Genomic DNA, 22,564 nt, shown 5'->3' on the forward strand with positions numbered 1-22,564 from the left:
AGAAAGAACACCAAATAAATCGGGTGCAACCGGTTAGTTCTTTGACTAGAAATTTAACAGCGATTGCTTTGTATTGACATAACCTACTATCAACTTCATTGTGTCTATCTTGTAATACAAGATAAACCATTATGTTATTTATTAAAAGAAAAAATAAACAATTATTTTAGCTGAAATTAATAAACTTGAGGCTTTGATTTAAACGTAAGTGTCTACGAAATTGTGAAATCAGATGACCTAGTTGTACCTCTATTTTTGTCTTGATCAATTGACATGATTTATTCTTATTAAAAAATATATTATTTAAAAAAAATTATAAAAAATCTTAATTAATCATTTTCTGGTTATAATAAGATTAAAAAAAAAATAGCAGAAAAGAAAACTCTCTATTACGTGAAAGGCACGCGAAATTATCACTATCTCTTGCGAAATAAAAAATCTCTTTATATTAATGTTTTCTGCGTTTATTCCCATTAATCCCAATCTAAGGTCCAATGCACTGGGCAGCGATCTTTTACATAAAAGAATATTAAAAAACCTCGTTGAATCTTAGATGCTTTCCCCAAAAATATGTATATTCCACCGATATTACCACGTGGCAGATATGACGCTTAGACTGGACTTTTGGTTCCGAGCCTGGCTGGTTATTGCCGGACCCAATAGCGGCCTCACCCTGTTTGGGTCCCAGGTAAGTTAAGCGGGTAGTTGTCGCCGTCGGTTAAAAGCGGTCAATGACTGTGACTCACTGACTCAGTCGGTGTTTGTTGTTACCTCTTTGGGCGACCAGCCCGAGTTGACGGTTTGGCATACATCCCAACCACCAAAGGAAACCTTAAAATGAAAAATTTCATACGATCCGCACCGTCCGATTTAATAGAAATCCAACGGCTGGTGTTTTCTAAACAATTGTATAGAAAGAAGGATATCAAAATCAAAAGGTCAAAAGTCAAACTAAAGAGAAGATGGTTGAATTGGACTGTAATAATAAAAAAAAAAAGGTCCATTCTAGTCGTCATCGTGTATACGAGGTTATGGATTCGTAATCAACGTTGAAAAATCCAACCAATCAGCTAAACGGCTGAGAACTTGCAATCAAACTACAAAGTTTGACCAATGACAAGAGGACTTGTCATGTCTTACGATTTTATTGTACTCTAGAAACAAGGCATCGTCGCTCCTTGAAATGGATATGCACAGTCAGCAAATCTCGATGGAAGTGCTTTTTGCCGGGGTAAAACGTGATGGAAATTTGAACTTCTAGGAAACCTCCTCTTCCGTTGCGATTTGTAATCACCATAGCTGTTGGCTGGCTCGATCCGGAAAAGCAAATCCGCTTTTACTATATTTCCACAAAGGCCCTTCTCACGGGATCGGCTAAATAAAAGGGTGATATGGTAATTTCCTCTAGGAAATGATTATCCCTGGCAAGTCGCTACACGTCAACAATAGTATAAACCCTGGCGTACCTTCCTAGTTCCTTCCGTAACGACTATATACATTATACATTTATTTTGTTTATTTCCACGTGTCAAATCACCAACCACGTGGCTTGTCCGTCCATAGACTCCACATGGGCGCCCATCCATATAACCTGTTTCCCAGTTTCTCATTATTTAGTTTTTCTCTTCCTCACGAGCGAATAATGGCAGGAATGTGGTATTGTGGATGACAACCATGGAAGTGTGTTGAATCTGCAGAGGTCTGAATTGCTTTAATCGACGTAAGGATCTGTTTTCTCTTGGAAATTTTGCCGCTTAGTTTCGTAATTTCTAAAGCCGAGTTCGGCGGTTTCTAGATTTTAGATTTGGAATCGGAAGGATTTTAAGCCTTGTTTTAGGGATTTCTTTTATGGATTCCAGATAGAGATAAGAGTCAATCTGGGAAGAGTCATTAGTTGACCCACTTTGAACTCTTCTCTTGAAGAGAGAAGTTGCGTTTTGGACTCTACGGTCTTCAATTTTTAGTTCTCTACGTTTTTGAAGGAATGCAAGCTGTATTAAATAAATTTAGTTATATTTGCAGGATTTTTTTCTTTTAAATTTGTTTTCTTGTAAGATTAAGGATAGAGATTCGTTCCCTATACTCATTCGTGTGTTCTTTGTATTTTTTTCCCTTGGATTTACAGGTTAGGAAGAATTTGGACGGAAGAGGTGAGAAAAGATCTTCCTAATGTCGGTTTTCTGCTCTAATGTTCGCCGCTAGCCGCCTATTTGGTCTTTCCTGGAACTTGCTTTGATTGAGCAAATGGTATACATAGCCTGAGGGAGGGGAAGAGAGGGGCTGCATCTTCTGCTTAAAGATTCGTTCTTTTGCATCTCATCGGTGGAGATTTCTGCATTACCTTTCTAGTTTCATGTTAGCTGGTAATTTGAATAATAATTAGTTTTATACTGTTACAAGTTCAAAGTTCCGCTCTTCCGGCTTTTGGTAGGTTACTTATGCTGTGGCTGGTTGCTTTATTTGTGGTGAGTTTGATTACTGCCGTCAGTTTGGGGTCTTTTGTTACGGAAAGAGTTCAGATTTTTGGCATATCGGAGTATCTCAGTAGGTTAATTAGTTTGATGGGGGGTAAAAGTTCAAAGGGGAGTTCCAGTTGGAGACATAATTCGTATGGGTCGAGTTCTTCCTTCAATCATCATGGCTATCCTCCGCAATCGCCATATACTCAGCAACCCCCATCCTATTCTTCTCAGCCGCAGTATGCGCCACATCAGCAGTATGCGCCTCAGCAACAGTATGCGCCTCCTACTGCACAATATGGTAATCGGGGCCCAACCAGTAAGAAATTGGAGAGGAAGTATTCAAGGATAGCCGATAACTACACTTCCTTGGAACAGGTTAGGCTATGTACTCTGTGTGGTACGCAATTCTTTCTTTTTTCTTTGGGAGCCCTGTGTAGGATCTCAATTGTTTCCTTTACTGTGCTTCATTTGATGTCTAACTGTGGTACTGGATTGTGTAAAAATTTCATAAACGAAGGGGATTATAAGAAAACCAAAGGACCCGTGTACAGATGAAGTATTCAGATACATGGTGATGGGAGTAGGGAAAGGGAGAGAGAGAGATGGAGGGGGGGGGGAGTTGGGAGGACCCGTGCAGTCTGAAGCATAATATCCTGCTGTTCCTGATTCTGAAGTCTGCATCTTCTGTTGTAGTTCTTTGGAATCTGATATGGTTCCTTCTCGGTGATTAGCGGTAGGGATTTTAGAGTTTTGACAGTCTTGTTTGCTGAGGATGCATTGGGTGTGGATAATTTTGGTGCAAGTTTTCACCTTACCATTTTGGTAAATTTTTCGAAATCAGGCTTGTATAACTACTTGTGACAATTTCGGTGGGTCATCAATTGGCTGACTGGATATTCTTTTTAATTGGACATTATTGAAGTGAAAGTGGAGTTGCTGTTCTGTGGAGATGTTGGAACGAGGGTAGAACAATTCCCATATGAGTTGAGTTTACGTCTCTTGGTTTTTTTTTTTTTTTTTTTTTTTTAAATAATTCCCTTTGTAGTAGTTATTGACACTAGATTCATTTTTGGGTCTTGAACTCATGGATGGTGGTTTGAAGTAATTTTCTTGGTCCTTACTTGGAGGTAATTCTCAAAACCAACGCAAGGAAGCATTTAGATCCCAGGTCAACCATCTGGCCATCCTGACCGGTCTGAGATTGGAAACATTATAGTAAACTGATTACTTCTTTTTTTATTTCATCTACAATTTATCTTTCTGGTTTGTTGGTCCAACTGGTATATGGGTTTTCCTTCTTTTTTTTTTTTTTTGTGGACTGTGGGTGGTGGTAGGGGAGCTAATGTAACATATAGATTAAAGTTGTTATATGAGATTGTATATCACTTTTGAATGCAATTGGTATGACACAGTTTAATTACAATTGCTCTAAAACTAATCAGGATCAACAATTCATCTGCCCAACAGGTCACTGAGGCTCTTGCACATGCTGGTCTTGAATCTTCCAATCTCATTGTTGGTATTGACTTCACTAAGAGCAATGAGTGGACAGGTTTGACTTGTATATGTGCTTTAAAACTTCGTTGATGAGTGGTAACGCAACAAATTTGACATTGCTTTTATATTAGGTGCAAGGTCATTCAATCGGCGAAGCTTGCATCACATTGGAGACACTCAAAATCCCTATGAGCAAGCAATATCTATCATTGGAAGAACGTTAACTGCTTTTGATGAGGATAATTTGATACCCTGTTTTGGATTTGGAGATGGTAGTTTCTTATGATCATGTGCTTTGATGGATTTTGTAGCTGACTTTATATTGATTATAGATTAGTGATGTACTCTCCTATATTTTGTCAGCTTCAACACATGATCAAGATGTCTTTAGTTTCTATCCTGATGAGAGATCATGTAATGGGTTTGAGGAAGCATTGGATCGATACAAAGAAATAGTCCCCAATCTACGATTGGCAGGTTTGATTTTCTCCATTGCATTGTTATTGTCTTGGAGAAGTCATCAGTCTTGTTCATGGTTTTCTGTTTCCTTATGACAGGACCAACATCATTTGCCCCTATTATTGAGATGGGTATGACTATCGTCGAGCAAAGTGGTGGCCAGTACCATGTTTTATTGATAATAGCTGATGGGCAGGTACCTTTTTTTTGTTTAAGTTCCTATTTTTTGGTTTAATGAGGAACTATTTTCTTTAGAATGCTTATTTTAGTTTCAACTTTGACATCAAGTATATCGCATGGTGGTCATAAGCTACCATAGCATATATTGGTTCTGCCACTACATTGTAAGGTTGTCCGATGAGAGTCTGCATTTACTTTCCTTCATTTTTCATGTTTCAGTTATTGGGTAATCCATGGCTTTGTCACTTGATATAGCACTCTAGGAATTCTTTCATAAGATTTTTGTAAGCCAATAAAGGCCATATGAAGATGTTTCTTATATTTTCAAAATATTTCCATTAGTCTCCTAAGAAAATAAATAGCTTTTGTCGTGATTTTCTTGGCATAAAACCAAATTGGTTTCTAAAATATTAGTTTCATGTTTCGATCGGGTTTCAATCACTCTCACCCATTATAGTATGATTTCTAAGTTTTATTCCTCTCTAGTTTTGACAACTCTAAATACAGCAAGCTCAGCCTCAGCCTTATCCCAACTTAACGGGGTCAGCAACATGGATCTGTGCAAAACGGAAAATGGAAATCTGAGGTCAAAGCAAAATATGACAACTCTAAATATGACCCTTCTTTTTATAAATTGGTACCACAATGCTTCTGTTCCATTCATCTGAATTTTTTCTTCTTGTGCTCACAATCTTATAAAACTACTCCATTAGCCAAGTCATTCCATTGATTCCTAAACTCTTCCACAGCTCTATTAGAATACCATCTGGACCAACTGCTCTACCTATTTTCACCTTCTTTAAGGCTTCCTTCATTTCAGAAATCTTAGTTTTCAGTGTAAATCTATGATTTGTAGTTTCTTGATTGTTATTACCTTCTAAATCACTTTTCTTTTTTTGTTAACCAAGGTGTCTTGGCCAGCTTATGCACATCTCGATTAATCCTCGGGGAGACTAGCACAGCAACCCATCCGTGGGTTGCGCAGATGGTTAGGGCGAATTGGGGATTGTTTTCATTTAGTAAGGAAGCATAATCCACAATTAGATGAAGGGAACTTAAGAGAATCAAAATACCAAAATACAAAATGTCAGTAGACCACTTAAATGTGAGAAAATAAGGTGGATTACTTCTTTCATATGTAGGATGTACAATGCAGTGTATCTTAGGGGTAGCTTTTCATATATGTGCTCAGATCAGGTCATGACTTGTTACTTAAATGTTAGAAAATGAGGTGGATTACTTCTTTCATATGTAGCATGTATAATGTAGTGTATCTTGGCAGTAGCTTTTCATACATGTGCTTAGATCAGTTCATGACTTGGTGCGATTATTATCAGTTGGTAGCATAGGTTTCATGGCACCAAGGCAAGCCATGGTGGTTGTAAGAGGCCGTAGGCAACACCTTATTTGAAGATGTGCCCCATTTTATTTATGTTCTGATTCTTGTTTGAAGATATGTTTTCTTATTCTTTTAGTTTTATCTTCTTTTCCCCTCTCCACCACCCCCTTCCCCGCCCCCCAATTTTTTTTTTTTTTTTTTAATTTCCCCTTTTTTAGCTAAAAACGCAAGGTATGGGCACCTAGTTGCCTCGGACATGTCTGGGCAGCCTAAGTGATGCCTTGACAATTATGATTGGTGGTGGAAAATGTGACTGTCCACTAAAAATGTAGGGAATATCAAATAGATAGATCAATGAATTTTTAATATTTTCAATGGAAAAACACTGAAGTGTTGTTCTGAGCATGATTATGTCTTCAAGGATGGGTGGATTGCTTATCCATGATGTGCCAGGCTATTATACTTTCCTGCTAGTCGAAGCTTTACAACTCTCATATAAAACATGGGTTACACAGGTAACAAGAAGTGTCGATACCGAGAATGGCCAGCTAAGTCCCCAGGAGCAAAAGACTGTTGAAGCAATCGTTAGAGCAAGGTGGTACATTGTTTCATTCGTGGTCCTTGAGGAAAAAAATAAGAAATCCACGTTATATTAATATTCTCATTTCTCCTGCAGTGACTACCCTTTGTCAATTATTTTAGTTGGAGTTGGAGATGGACCTTGGGATATGATGAGGGAATTTGATGACAATATCCCTGCTCGGGCCTTTGATAATTTCCAGGTTACAAATTGTTGACACTGAAATTCTATCTTTCTTTAGTTCTTTGGTTTTTTGATATTGTCAGTAAATGCTGAATAGGAAATGGCTGCTCTGCGGTTTTCAGTTTGTGAATTTTACAGAGATTATGTTGAAGAATGTGCCAGTTTCCAGGAAAGAAACAGAGTTTGCTCTTTCAGCCTTGATGGAAATACCTTCTCAGTATAAGGCGACAATAGAGCTCAACATACTGGGGTAATACTGCAATATGCCTGTTGGATTATGAAGCTCTTATGCACTTTTTTGTATCATTCTTTACATGGGAACATGTATCTGATCTTAAAGCTCAATGTAACTGCTATGTTTTCCCTGTGCTCAGCAGTCGCCGAAGAGGGGGTGCTCCGACAGGGTTCCTCTCCCCACACCTGTTTATGGTTCAGCTTCATTTGGCGGCTCAAAAACTTCTCATTCAGGTAGTTTCCAGCAGAGACACAGTAGTTTCCAGCAGAGACAAAGTAGTTTCCAGCAGAGAGAATCTCCTTATTATGAAAGCGAGAAGTCTTACAGTACTGCTCCACCTGCAAGTTCTGCTGTTGATAACCAGGTATCCTTCCCCCCACCCCCAGAGTTTCACTTCTCATGAAAATTCTGATGGAAAAGGGTCCCCCATTTTTGTTGGAACATGCTTTGATTTGGACCGAGTTTTCCTTCACCTATGGTGAAGAGAGATCTCCTGGAATGGTGGAAAGGGCATTTTGGATCTCTCTTAATAAGGGAATGGGAGGGAATCTCTTCTCCCACGATGGAGAAAAACTTTTGCCATCAGTTTACATAGTTTTTATGTAGCTATCTAGTGGTAATTTTAACATATTTATGTCGTTTGATCTGAAACCTCTAAATACCCATTAATTATTAATTTTTTTCTTTTCGGGACCTTGAACAGCTCTGCCCTATCTGCCTTACTAATCCCAAAGATATGGCTTTTGGTTGCGGGCATCAGGTAATTCATCTTTGTTCTTTATTTACTTCTTCCTAGGTTTGGTTAATTTAAGGGCTTGAGCAATATTTGACAAGTCTTAATTGTCTTGTGCAGACCTGCTGTGACTGTGGACAAGAACTTGAGTTCTGCCCTATCTGCAGGAGTTCTATACATACTAGAATAAAGCTCTATTGAAAGGCATCGCCTGAACAGATCCTCTCCCATTCATAATATGTTCACCTCTGCAATTAGTGTTGGCAACTACGTGCTTGTAAATTCTTAGACTCAGGGTGTTACTTTCTGATTATCCCCCCTTGTACATCAATTTAGTTGGTTTGAAATCCGTTTGTTTTATCCCCTTATACTAAAGATGCTTACGGTTTTTTTCTCACTTTCATTTGAGCACCAGGAAAATGTTCCAGTAGATTTGTAGACAGTTTTTATTGTTTTCTATTTGATCAAGGATCTGTTTGTATGAACTCCCAACATATATGTCGCAGATGCTCACCAAGAAGGCAAGAACATCCAAAGCTTTCCCCACAGGTTCCGAACGCATGTATGCCTAATAAAGAGGGATCCACCAAACACAATCCTATATGCTATATAAACGACTGCACTGTCCCCTCTCTCTCTTCATGCATGGCTCTCGCATTCATCCCAATCCAATAATGGAAGTGATGAATAGATTTATCTTTCCTGCTCTCATCGTAAAACCCAATTTCAAAGCCAGCCTAATATTTTACTGCTAGTGCTGCAACTTCTTGGTAGTGTAAACGCCATTAACGTACGAGGAGGTTCCATCCCAGAGAGGAAAGGGACGTGGCAGCTACTCTCAAACAACACAGGAGTAGTAGCCATACACATGGCTGTAACCCATCACAACACAGTCCTCATCTTCGACCAAACCCAATCTGGGCCATCCAATTACTTCCTCCACAAGCGACGATGCCTATCCTCTAGGAGCTCAAACCCAAAAAAACTTCTCCAAGATGGCTCCTGCTGGGCTCACTCCATTGAGTACAACATAGCCCAAAATTCACTCCGACCTCTGGAACTCGAAACCGACACCTGGTGCTCCTCCGGTGCCTTCTTAAGCAACGGAACCCTTCTCCAAACCGGCGGCCATGGCGATGGTTACCGGAGAATCCGACACTTCAAGTCTTGCTGCGGGTGGAGGCAATCCAGGGCTTTGTTATGGGATAACAGGTGGTATGCTTCAGATCAGATACTCCCCGATAGGATCGAACCATTGTGGTAGGAGGCAAAGGTGTCTTCACCTACGAGTTCGTTCCCAAATCCAAATCGTCTCACAAGTCTTATGATCTTCCTTTCCTGCACCATACTAACGACAAGCGCGAAGGAGGGAACAATCTGTACCCTTTCCTTCACCTATCGTCAGATGGGAATCTATTCATCTTCGCCAACAGAGATTCCATTCTCTTCAATTATAGGAGGAATAAAGTGATCAAGACCTTCCCTAGAATGCCCGGTGGTGGGTCCAGGAACTACCCCAGCTCTGGTTCTTCGGTTCTGCTTCCTCTAGACCACAGGGACATGTTCTCCAAGGTAGAAGTAATGGTGTGTGGAGGTGCAGCCTCAGGAGCCTACAGTGCTGCGAAGGAAGGACACTATGTAGAGGCATTGAGATCTTGCGGTAGAATGGTTATAACAGGGGAAAAACACAAGTGGGTCATGGAGGAGATGCCGGGCCCACGTCTCTTGAATGACATGATCATCCTCCCCACCGGCCAGATCCTGATTATCAACGGTGCCACACATGGTTGTGCAGGATGGCACAGCGCTGCACGGCCAGCCTTGAAGCCTATCTCTACGCCGCGAAGAGACCTCTAGGAAAAAGGTTCACAGTCCTCCAATCCACCAACATTGCCAGAATGTATCACTCGTCGGCCGTTCTTCTCCCTGACGGCGGAATCTTAGTCGCCGGTGGAAACCCTAACGAGAGATACACGTTTGGTGACGTGGCGTTCCCTACTGAGCTGAGGTTGCAAGCCTTCTTGCCTTACTACATGGATCAATCCTTCCACCATAGAAGGCCGAACAACGTGTCTGTCCTGTACGGTCATGGCCGGGACGGTGTGGGTTACGGGGAGGAGTTTAGGGTACGCTTCAGGTTCCCTGGGAGAACGGATAGGGAGTTGAAGTTTAATGTGTATGCGCCACCATTTGCGACCCATGCGTTCTCGATGAATCAGAGAATGTTGAGGCTGTGCTGTAAGGGGATGGAGAGAGAGAAAGATGGTTGGGTGAGAGCAGTTCTTGAAGCTCCCCCATCGCCTAAGGTTGCACCATCTGGTTATTATATGCTCACAGTCGTTAATGGCGGAATCCCAAGTGTATCCGGTGGGTTAGATTTATATATGGGGAGAGAGAGGAATAGGTATAGATAGGTTTATTTTGCTTAATTCCAGCTTTCATAGCTCAGTTGGTTAGAGCACCCGTTTAGTAAGCGGGAGGTCTTGAGTTCAACTCTCAATGAAAGCAGTTTTTTTAATTTTTAGTTAGTAATTTTTTAAGAACGGTATGTCAAATCTTGAGTTCAGCTTTTTTTAAAATGAATCTCTTTCCAACATAAACAGAAGTAAACTCACAATTCTGTGAAAGAAAACATTTTTGTAAATCATAGAGGGGGAGAATCCTATAAGAGGACTCATAAATTATAGGGGAAATGTTTTCTTACACTAGTGGTTGAAGAGTCAAACATCATTCTAGAGTCATTAAAACATCCCTTATTGGATAAAATGGATAAGATAAGTCATCGATCGTGATTAAAGAAAAATTTAATCTTAAATTATAAGAGAGTTTTTCTTCACCATGGGCGAAGATAAACCGTTAAATCCTCTATTATGATCTCATAATGACTCCCTCCTTACATGAAAAATGTATAAAATACCTTTCAAACTATTTCGGAGTCCCATAAAAGCCCAAGAACCCATGGAGCGATTGTTGTCTGTAGTGAGTGCGGCGGTGTGATGAGCATCAGATGGCCGAGAGCATTCAGGAATGCAAGCCAAGGCCATCTTGGCCATCAGACGTTCAACGCACCCCTGCACTCACTACAGAGGATATTTTCACGAACACATAGATGAAGAGATGATATTTATTTTATTGTAACCAATATGCTGAATTAAGAAGTCATATAACTTTATTTTCTTGGCCTTTGAAGATAAATTTTTTTTTCTCATGTGTACTACATTAAATAACTCTCAACTTTTGTAAGTTGGTTTTTTACCCCTACATTAATTGGTACCCAAAAAAACAGACAAGAAAATTACACCTTCTTAATTCATTTGGTGACAACAAGATTTCAAATATGAAAGAGACAATAAGAATCCATACTGTACAATTTAAAAAAAAAAAAAAGAAAAGAGAAAATCATAATAAAAGCTTAACACCTGATCAGACAACAGTTCCGCCCAAGTGGTTGGATTGGATAATCTAAGTCATCTATTTTACACTTAGATGATGAGACGGTTGCAATCATCCGATCATGGCTACAACAATTAAGGGTGTCAATTTCAAACCGAAACCAAAATCGAGTCGAATTAATCAAATCGAATTGAACCAAATTTATTTTGTTCAAATTCAGTTTGAATATGTGAGTATGCTATTCGGTTTGGCTCGGTTTTGGTTTAGGGTGTCAGAACCGTTGGTTCGAATCAAAACCGAACTGAATTGCTTATCATTCAAGAGTGTTTTTTGCAAACTCTTTTTTTTTTTTAATATGTGGTAAGTGTTTTTTTGTAATTTATCATCACATATTTACAAGCTAAGATAATTTTGGAGTTAGCAATGGCCATAAGGCCCATAACTTGTGCCCATTATGGCCTTTGGTTCATCGCAGTCATGGTTCAAAGGTGAAACCGTTTTCATAACTAAATTAAAATTGATGTATAAAACCAAATTAAAACTGCATATCAGAACCGAAACCAAATCGAGCCAAATTGAATCGATTTGAGTATCTAAATGTGGAACTGAGTCGGTTCTTGATTTGATTATGATCCATCTTATCATTATTTAGACCAAACCCGAAACCAAACCATTTGACATCCCTAATAACAAGTGGGTGGGGTTCACCTAATGGGTAATTTATTCTTGCCCAAGAATTCTTGAATCTGGACCATCCGATTACTTGGTGAGACATGTACATGTCTTAGATGGGCATTAGGGAATCAAGATTTATCCCATTTGGAAGATAACTTACCTGTGGCTCACAAATCAAGGGCTAGCATTGACCTCTGTTTCTACTTTGGATTCACCTAACTTCTCATATTAGTAAAACTGAAGCAATACATATGACGTTGATTGCAATTCTTGTACAATCTTAGCTCTCCAAGATTTGAGTAAATTGTTCTTGTGTTGGGAAATCATTAAATATGGGTGTACCTCAAGCAGTGACCACTGACCAACTATCATTACCAAGTTACCAACTCATTCAAGCTTCTCCTCCACTAACTACTACTGAGTGCATTTAAGACCCAACCATAACAGCTTCTGCAACTATTCTCTTTCTCCAGTTTTCTTCCTTTCTATCCACTTTCCAATTCAAAAGTTCATCTGGGTCATTTTCTTCCTTTCCATAGATAAAGCAATTATTATGTCTGGAATTGAAATGGCTTCAAACATCAAGCTTTCTTATAGGCGGTTGAGAAATGAAGGTAGGTCTGTTGATGATGATGAATATGAAGAGGAAGAAGAAAACGCAGAGGAGGTGAGAGTGAATTGGAGGGTGAGGAGATGGTCCAGGATCAGAAGGGTTTCTGGTAAGAAGAGGCCAAGGATTCGAATTCCAGGCTTAAGAAGGTTCTTAAGGAGAAAAGATAAGGTGATCTCTGCTGTTAGGGTTTCATGGAGTAAGTTTTTCAGGAGATTGAAGGAGGGTAGACCTTATATGGGTGATCTCTTCGCTGGGAATTATTTGTTCATGCAGGTCACTCCATCTACTTTGAGGTGTGATGATAAGTCTTACATGGGTCTTGGCCTTCATGGCTATACTTCAAAGAGCTCTCTTGGGAAGATTGCTTAATAGTCAAATTAAGACTCCTCTATGGGTATACTTTGCTTTTTCTCTTATCTTGTTTCATGTGGTTTATAATTTGTAATTCTAAGAGAGCTAATTATATGATCCTGTGTTTTCTCAATTCTCACTTTTCCTTGATGCTGAGGCACTTAAGGAGGAATCTAATCCCCATTGCAGATCTAAATGCTAAGTGTATAAAATGGATTTGGTTTCTATTTTTGGTAATGAAGAAGTTGTGTAAAGGATCACCTTTCACTATATTTATCAGGGAAAAGTCTCCCATTAAATTTTCATGCACAATGTCTGTTCCTATTTAGAATAGGGAGAGTACTCAGTAATATCTAGAGTACTTGTACAAACAACATGGAGGGACATACACGAGATACATGCAGAAACAAAAGAGAGTATTTAATTGATTTAGACTTTGAAATTTGACCCCATCTCTTCTCTATTCAATGGTTGGGATATACACATGTCTGTCCATGTGACAACATAGATGCCGTGTGACGTTTGAAAAAGTAACATATCTTTGTGACAATAATAATTCATCTTTTTATTAATTATTTGTAAGAAGGAGAAAAATGAATTGAAAAAAAAAACACTATCTTGCTGGTGTAAATAATGTCAGCATGTGGATCAATAGGAAGACGTGCAAAATATTTTCTCTACTATGTCTAGATGAAGACGCACACAAACAAGTAACTTTCTTTCTTCCATTGAGAGGGGCATATGCCACAGTATGCCACATGTAAGTGGGAAAGGGGGTTTTAGAGAACATAGCCCTACCCATTTGTCTTTTGCGTTAACAAGTGCAAATGCCATTTGATTCATTTCGTATGCCCCTGGCCGTAACTATAAGTAAAATTGATAATTACTCATTAAATATATCTAAAGACTATAGGATGGCATTTCTTGACCTTGGACGAAATTAATGCCAACCTATTCCTGTACCAAACTTATAATTAGAGCTCATAATTAGCAACCCTGGGCTGGTCTTGGGTTTTCCTGCTCCTGTTAGTACTATCTATCTAACTTTGGACTCCGTCTCTTTGTAAAGCAATTTTTTTTAGGACTAAGTTTTGTGTCCAGAGTGGTCCCTGGGCATAAACATAGAGATGCAAAATGACACAATGTCCTTTTTGGGTTCACACACCCTTATATTTGGGCGTAGAGGTGCTCTCGAACAAAAAACACTTATCTTTTTTATATATATTCATTTCCATATTGAATCATCCCAAAGTTGTTGAAAGTCAAGTGAATCATTCAACTTGGCTTAACTCGTTAGGATTAGCTGCATGTAGAATTAATGGTGTCAATTTAGATTTGATATTGAAAATCAAAAATAGCTATTTAAAATCCAATTAATCGAACCCAAATTTTCGGTTGATTTGATTTGATAAGTGAATTTTTATTTGGTTCGATTTGATTTTGGTCTTAGATTAAAAACCGTCTATTTGTCTGAACTGAATAAAGTGTAATATGAACTCCTAACTTACACTAAACCCAAAAATCATAAACCTTTTGTGAGTTGTGAGAATTGCTTATATGAGTTTCTTTATAACTTGTTAAAAGTGATAAAAAAATTACCAAATTTAACATTGTAATTTTCTTGTAAACATTATTTGTTCTGCCGGTTATTTTCACTTATACTAAGTTCAAACCATTTTTTGAAACCATGTGATTTGAATCGATCGGATATTAGTATTGAGGTATTGAAAATTATTCAATTTCGATTTATATATATTATATCTTGAATTGAATGGCAAATCAGAACCCAAAATATAATAAGAGATCGTTATTTAGTCACATGTCTTATATCTTGTTGGATCAATGGAAACAGTAAGGACATCAAATAAAGAGAATTTTTAATTTGACAGAAGTTGGACAGTGATTTCATAGACCCTTCAGTTTGGGCACAGGGTCAACGACACCAAGGATTTTAATTTGGAATCAGGGTCAAATTGGAATCAGGATTTTTAATGCTAACATCAGTGTCCCTTTAGATCGAATTTGTTTAATTTTACTTGAAATTGGACCTACCATTGAAATATTTGTAGGTGGGAGCTGTGACGTCAGTAACGTGACCCCACTTAACCTGGTCCACAAGTTTGGTATAAGTATATTCCATCATTCTCTTGTCTCTATAATTTTAAATCCAAGTTTTATATATAAAGGAAAAAAGTAACTCAAAATTAATGTGATTAAAAAGTAAAAAATAATATTGACTATCCAAAATGCAGAGACATAATTGGACTGTTTATTACTTCATATGCTTGGAAAACACATTTTATTTCATTTGATTTATAATTATATTTGATGGCAGATTTAAGATGTTCTTTGCTATATGAGAGAATATTCAATGCAATAGGGCGTTGATGTCTCAGGATTAATGGAAATGTGCCTTATCTAGAAATCCAGTACGGTTTTACTGACTGATTCCAATTCTTAAAGTATCGTTTGGGCGTATATTTTGTTACAAAGGTTATTCACTGGATTTTATTTATTATTATTATTAATGTGAATCTGGACTTTCAAGTGGGGTTGTTAACGGACTGGATATTCCAAGGATCTCTATTTAATTTTGTTTAATCTATATAATGAATATTAAATTAAAATTAAATATAAAAAAGAACAAGTCAAACATATTATTTCACTGTAAAATTATATACGTAACGTCTATCATATATGGGAGTAGGTTCTTAAAAGGTAGCATGCATATGACCTGGGGGGTCAAAAGGAGAACGTGTGAAAGCATCATAAGTAGGATAGTCACCTTTCACAAGGGGTTAGGATGATTAATTCACCAATTTCTTGTTTAGGCATAAGGGCTACGTTGATTTTTAGGTTTTTTTTTTCTATTATATAATAATAAAAAAAATCACATTTATTATATTATATTATACAAAGACATGTAAAATTCTTCATGATGCTAATATGGGGTAGAATCTGCATATTGCACCAATCATGTTTTAGAGAATGATATCATTCATATAGGTCAAAAGAGAGAGTATCAGTGTAAACCCCACGACTCATTAATTGAAAACGATTGATAACAGAATTTGCACTCTGGTGCTTTTCCTTATTTTTCCCATTATATAATCTTTTAAAAATATTAAATTCCTCAAGAGATCGAATATTTTTCATGGTTGAACATAGGTATATCCATTAGTAATAGACCAATCATCAGTAGTTGGAAATTGAATAATAAGCCAGAAATCCGTTTTTAGGACAATCGAACTGGATAGAGATTAAGAAGGTAAAGCAATGAGTACTGAAGATTAACATTACAAAGGGTCTCTACAACAACAAAAAAAAGTTCTAGAACTTGTCTTCTAACTTTAGCTTCTGAAATATAAATCAATCTTAATCTATACATATTCAAAGTTAACATCAAAAGTTCAATATTTCAACATGAATAAACCAACTTCCTTACTAGTATTAGCGTTTCTGATACTCTCTCCTAATGTTCTCCTTCTACTGCAACCACCTGTGATGGCTCTCCCTCCCTATACCAATTCGCGTTGGATTGTGGATGGAAGCGGGCGAAGAGTGAAACTGGCATGTGTGAACTGGGCTTCACACCTTAAACCGATGATGGCCGAGGGTCTCAGTAAGCAGCCCTTGGATGTGATCTCAAAGGGGATCATATCGATGGGATTCAATTGTGTCGGCTTACCTGGCCAGTTTTCATGGTCACCAACCACTCCTTAGCCTCCATGACCGTCCGGCAGTCATTCCAAAGCCTCACCTCGTCGAGTCGATTGCTGGCTTCCAACTAAACAACCCATCTCTGCTTGATCTTCCTCTCATCCAAGCTTTCCAGGTAGAGTACGTGCCATCTTTATGCATGGAAAACTAGCTTTGGGTTTGTCTTTGTTTGGGGTATAATGTCTTCTATTCCGTAGCTTGTATAATTGGGCTGATTTCGAAGGGCTGTGTTTAACCCAGAACCAATTTGATGTGTTCTAATATGGTGAGTGTGGATCAAGTCTTTGTATGAGAACCATTCTTGTCAGGGTTGATCCACATAGATGGAATCCACCACAGAGTTGGTTGTTGGGTAGATTCATCTATGCTTATCAGCTCATACGAGAATGGTTCTGTATGAGGATTTAATCCGCTCTTGATATGGTTTGGGTTTCCTCACATTGTAAGCCGGTTTATGGAGTTGAGTTCTTCCAAGTCCGTATCAGGGTATCACTGTTAAGAGGCTAAGGGATATATGGGTGTTTCAATAAATTATTCATAGACAAAGGTTCTTTCTTTGTAATCAATCTGAGAGAGAGAGAAAGAGATGTGAGGACAGACGATTATAAACCTATTTTCTATTGGTACATATCTCATCTCACTAGGACGTAAGTAATCTTGTCGAACTACGTAAAACTTTGTGTTTGCAATGGATTAGAATCCACATATAAGGAAAAGCCCTGTGGTGGATTCATTTGTGTAGAACATACGTACGAGAACATTCTCTAGGTAAGGAAACAAAACATAATGGTTAGAGCTGTCCACGGTCTATTCAATAATTACTCATATTATGTAGTTTAGAAAGTGCACCGTTTAGTAAATGGTGCAGTTTTGGTTTCAGCCAAATAATGTAAATCGAATCAAACCACACCATATACACGAAACCAAACCGATAACATTTACTCGTAGGAGAACCTGATCCACACTCCTCGTTTTCTACAATCTTTATCCAAATTGCAATTTAATTTTGGGATTGCAACTGCAGGTGGTGGTATCTAACCTTGCGAACAATAGCGTGATGGTGATACTTGACAACCAGTAAGCAAGCCCGGTTCGTGTTGCAGTAAATGCGATGGCAATGGCTTTTTTGGTGATCTTACTTAACCCAGACCTATGGCTTGAAGGGTTAACTGCAATGACAACCATCTTCAATGGCACCACTAATGTGGTCGCCATGAGTCTAAGGAATGAGCTCGGGGTTATAAGCAAAACACAAAAGATTGGTACAGGTAATACACACATATATAACACAAATATTTGATTTCTTCATCTCTTGCTAAAGAAAAAGATTGATTCTTCTTCATTTTCATCTCTTTAATGTACATGCAAAGAAGAGCTGAAACAGTTCACGTAGCAAACCCAGATGTTCTTGTTATACTCTCTGGGTTAAGTTTCCACAGCGATTTAAAGTTCCTACGCAGGCAACTGGTGAAACTAACGTTTAACGGGAAGCTAGTGTTTGAGGTTGAAAAGCTTTTAGAGATGATGAACAGTTCTCTCACTCACCGTGAGGAACCCTATTATTAGAGATTATATATATATATATATATATGCTCAAGTACAGTTAGATTACAACCATGAAGAAACTAATAATTACACATACTGCCACTAACAATTATGTAATTCCCTTTACAGTGGACCTATGATGTAATGGATCACTCGATGGATGCTCCGATGGGTGCTCCAATGAGGCCTCTTGTCTAACACCCCCCCGCAAACTGAGTTTGGGTGAGACACACGCCCAGTTTGATACAAATGCTTGAAAATCACGGCGACCAAGAGGTTTAGTAAAGACATCAGCCAGTTGACGATGAGAGGGAACAAACCGCGTAACAAGCAAGCCAAGAGCCACCTTCTCAGAACAAAGTGATAGTCAACTCAACATGCTTTGTACGAGCATGAAACACGGGATTGACATCAGGGAAAGCCAATGTCACGAAGGAGGAAGGACACCAAGTCAACTCTGCGGTGGTAGTGGCCATCGCACGATACTCACTTTGTACTAGAGCGACAAAGAAAAGTACAAAACCTGTGGTGGAACGCGGGTAATGACACCAGTCCGAAAAGGCACTGTGATAAAAAGAGTCCCTGGGCAGTGGTAGACACCTCAACCCCCAAAAAACAATAAAGTAAGCACAATGTCATCCACATATAAAAGAAGAATCATAACACGACCATGATGACGATACACAAACATAAATCAATGAGGAAAGAACTAAACGATCAAACCAAGCCGCAAATCCAGGTGGTTGAGTCATGTACACTGGGGTATCCAAAAAACCGTGAAGAAATGCATTTTTACATCTATTGCCGAAGGGGCCAAGAAGAACTGTCGCAATAGAAAGAATCAAACGAATAGAGCCCGTTTTATGACCGGGCGAAAGTCTCAAAGAAATCAATCCCCTCCGTTGGGTAAATCCCTTAGCTATAACCGAGCTTTAAGCTCTCCAATGAGCCATCAGCACACAGTTTAGTTTTAAAAATCCATTTACAAGCAACAATATTCATTGAGGGTGTGCGAGGTACCAAGGTCCAAGTCTGATTATAGGCTAAAGCCTCCATCTCATCAACCATGGCAGCATACCAACCAGGGTGTTTAAGGGACTTTAACAGAGGTTGGTTCAGTAGGCAGAGAAGAGACCAGCAAGGCATATTTGGGGTTTGGTTTTCGAATGCTAGCCTTACTACGGGTAGTATAGGATGAGCAGTGGAAGGAAAGTACTAGCAGCCAAAGGAATAGAAGATGAGGTCACTTGGGTAGCCGAGACAGGGACTGGTGAGGAATTTTGGGGTATCAACTGTAGATCCAACATTGTGGAGAATCAAACCCCACAAAACTGAGGATGCCCCAATTTGGGAAGAATCTTGCTGAAATGGGAACACCCTCTCATAAAAAACAACATGTCTTGAGATATATACCCTACCTGTAGATTGATGTAAACAACGATACCCTTTATGTTTATCACTATACCCCAAGAACACACATGGTAGGGACCGCGGAGCAAACTTGTTGGCAGCATAGTCACGCAAGTATGGGTAACATAATGAGCCAAACACGCGAAGCATACTGTAATCTGGTTTTCTGCCAAAGAGAATAGCAAGAGGGCACTCCATAGCAAGAACTGTAGAGGGTAATCGGTTAATCAAAAAAATTGCAGTTGAGAAGGCTTCCACCCAAAAACGAAAAGGAACACTAGCAGTATACAGCATGGCTAATCCCAGCTCAACAATGTGACGATGCTTCCTCTCAGCGACACTATTCTGCTCTGGTGTACCTGGGCAGGAAAGATGATGAATAATACCACAAACACTAAGATGAGTTAAGCACTTTGTATCAGAAAATTTGCCCCCACCATCTGACTGAAACACTTTAATCTTAGTGTTTAATTGACGTTCGACCATAGATTGGAAGTGAAGAAAGGTCTGAAAAAAATCTGATTTACGCTTCAGTGGTAGAACCCTGTGTGACGAGAAAAATCATCAACAAAGATAGTATAGTATTGAAAATGCTGAACACTTTGAACAGGAGCTTTCCCCCACAAATCACAATGAATCCGTTCAAGAGGAGAAGTACAAGGAGTAAAAGAACTGATAAAGGAGCTTGGTGCTCTTTCTAAGCTGACAACTAGAGCACAAGTGTTCCGAATTCTTAGAAACAACAATCAAATCATTAATCTTCCCTTGGGGATGTCCAAGTCTTTGGTATGAACCTGGAGGAGAGTATGCCCTTATTTGCGGATCTTCAAATTGAGTAGATATAGCATATAAACCTCCGATGCCAAAATCTTCTGTGTTTGAAGGTCCTTAATGACAAAACCATTGTGATCAAACTCAAAGGTGCAGGGAAAATCATTTGTAAGAACATTCTTCAGGGGTAGGGAAACATCCCCATTCACAATACTACATTCACCAACATGAGTAATAGGTAGTTGAGCCCCATTACCCATCATCATTGTGTCTGATCCTTTGTAAGGTGTTAAAGAATGTAGCATACCTGGTGTATCAGTGATATGAGCTGTTGCCCCTATATCAGAGAACCAAGCAGAGTCTTGAGAATTATTCACTTGCAGAGCAGCCAAAGCTTGTGGTATCTCGGTAGATTGATAGCTGTTATCAAATCGTCCCCAGCATTTTAGAGCTCCATGACCAAATTTATTACAGATCTGATATTTAATCTGAGACCGAGACTCATTTCCTCTAAATCCTTGTTGTTGTTGCTGTGTTTGATCCCTTGCAGTAACTGGTCTATTTTCTTTTCTTTCACTCTGATTCGACTTGGTGTTTTGAACAAAACCTCTGCCCTGAGAAGAGAAATAATTCATTCTTCCACGCTGAAACGAACTTGATCCACGCCCCCTATTGTTTCTATTGTCTTGATTGAAGTTCTTTTCTCCAAGAAATGCAAGAGAACCCTATTATCAGAGATTATATATATATGCTCAAGTACAGTTAGATTACAACCATGAAGAAACTAATAATTACACATACTGCCACTAACAATTATGTAATTCCCTTTACGGTGGACCTATGATGTAATGGATCACCTGATGGGTGCTCCGATGAGGCCTCTTGTCTAACAGAGGTTTCATTGGTACTCCTATTTCAAATGGGAATGTTTGGGAGAATGGAAACCCTAATAAGGTATGTGGAGAGATAGTGAATAATTTGATGAAGAAGGCTGGGTTTATACTGGAACAAGGGTCGCCACTATTTGTGAGTGAGTTTGGTGTGGATCAAAGTGGTACGAACGGAATGACAATAGGTTCTTGAATTGCTTCTTTGGTGTGCAGCTGAAGGAAAGGGGTGATGGGGGTGGACGAGACTTATGGCTTGTTAGATTATGATTGGTCTCAGATTCGGAATTGGTCATTCTTTCATTGGTTACTATCGACTTCTAAAAACATGACTTATCAAACACCTTCAATTCCGTTTCTGTTTCTAGAAACGAAAAATTATTGTTTCTGCCGTTTCTTGAAACAGAAACGGCAGAAACGTTATCAAACGGGCCCTATCTATTTTGAACAAATTATCATTTTTATTTCTTCCAAATGCTTAGACAAAATCACCGATGAAATTTTGCTCTCCATCCATCAACCGGGCTTTGCGTTCAGAGAAAGTCATTAGAAGAGACACTTAGGTTAGGCTCTTGCTCGAAGTGTGAAGCTGCTTGGAGCTACACACCTCAGAAGACTTTAGGGCTGAAAGGGACATATTTATGCTTACAAGCTAATGGCTTGGGTAAGGTAGCAAAGCTTGGAGTCTTTTGCTCGGATGATGATACCTCAAAATGGGAGGCTATTTCACATTCCAAAATGCACTTGTCATCGAAGCTCATCAATGGAAGCAGAGTGTGTTTGGATATTGACTCTAACAATGTAATCATCACTAATCCATGCAAATGCTTAAGCAGAGACCACAAGTGTGATCCTGAGAGCCAATGGTTCAAGATTGTTGATAGCACAAGGGCATAGAGAGATCCATCACTGTCATACTGCTACCTCTTCCAAGTTTATATGGGAAAGACCAATTTCCATTGGAGAGTGGTGGAGCTCAAATTGAGGAAAGGAGGAGCAGTCATCAATACTGAGACAAGACTGAAATAAGCTCTACCAAGTACAAATCAAATAGCAGGGAATCAGGGAAAAGGCCGCTTTGTTATATTTGGTGTTTGGTTAAAAAGAAAGAAAAAGTTAATATTCCTTTGTCATCTTTCTCAAACCTCACCTTCTACCGTCTCTGATTCTGCTTACTCCAATGTGCCTAAGATGAATGTGTGGACCCTAATCATGACTATAATGTTCCAAAAGAAATAAATGATTTAATCAAAAGAGAAGAAAAAACAGAATACTCAAAATGTTGTGGAAAAGACTCTCTCAATAAATCTAGGTATGAGGATGATCCCAAACTTGTCCAGATTGGTTCCACTCTATCTTGTTTGAATTTGGGTGCACACCATTTCAAGATTGTGGAGCTTCAGAACTGCTAAGGGCTTTCTAATCAAAAGATAGGAGAGCACCCCTTCTCCCGAAGTTACGGGGTCATGAAAGAGTCCCCTCTCTGTCTGTCACAGAGGCCATGCTATGACTCAGCCATACCCAGGCATAC

General features: G+C 38.9%; 1 protein-coding gene, 1 long non-coding RNA gene, 1 other non-coding gene and 2 pseudogenes across 3 annotated transcripts; all 5 read left to right on the top strand.

The window, feature by feature from the left end:
- The first annotated feature begins 1,575 nt into the window (after positions 1-1,575).
- On the top strand, positions 1,576-8,065 carry LOC122076839 (E3 ubiquitin-protein ligase RGLG2-like). The gene is given in 13 exon segments (XM_042642427.1): positions 1,576-1,720; positions 2,126-2,837; positions 3,930-4,014; positions 4,091-4,231; positions 4,323-4,436; positions 4,517-4,614; positions 6,453-6,532; positions 6,614-6,719; positions 6,823-6,950; positions 7,078-7,097; positions 7,100-7,299; positions 7,639-7,695; positions 7,789-8,065. Coding segments are annotated over 12 exon segments (1,509 nt in total). The 5' UTR covers positions 1,576-1,720; positions 2,126-2,438; the 3' UTR covers positions 7,870-8,065.
- LOC122076840 lies at positions 2,846-3,343 on the top strand. The gene is made up of 2 exons (XR_006139600.1): positions 2,846-3,195; positions 3,304-3,343. It is a non-coding gene; the product is annotated as an uncharacterized LOC122076840 (long non-coding RNA).
- A 100-nt stretch (positions 8,066-8,165) lies between the features above and the next one.
- On the top strand, positions 8,166-12,718 carry LOC122076364 (annotated as a pseudogene).
- On the top strand, positions 10,103-10,176 carry TRNAT-AGU. The gene has a single exon. It is a non-coding gene; the product is annotated as a tRNA-Thr (tRNA).
- Positions 12,719-15,994: 3,276 nt separating the features above from the next.
- LOC122076365 lies at positions 15,995-21,942 on the top strand (annotated as a pseudogene).
- The last annotated feature ends 622 nt before the right edge of the window (positions 21,943-22,564 follow it).

The sequence above is a fragment of the Macadamia integrifolia genome, chromosome 4, assembly GCF_013358625.1.
Source record: "Macadamia integrifolia cultivar HAES 741 chromosome 4, SCU_Mint_v3, whole genome shotgun sequence".
Classification (NCBI taxonomy): Eukaryota; Viridiplantae; Streptophyta; class Magnoliopsida; order Proteales; family Proteaceae; genus Macadamia; species Macadamia integrifolia.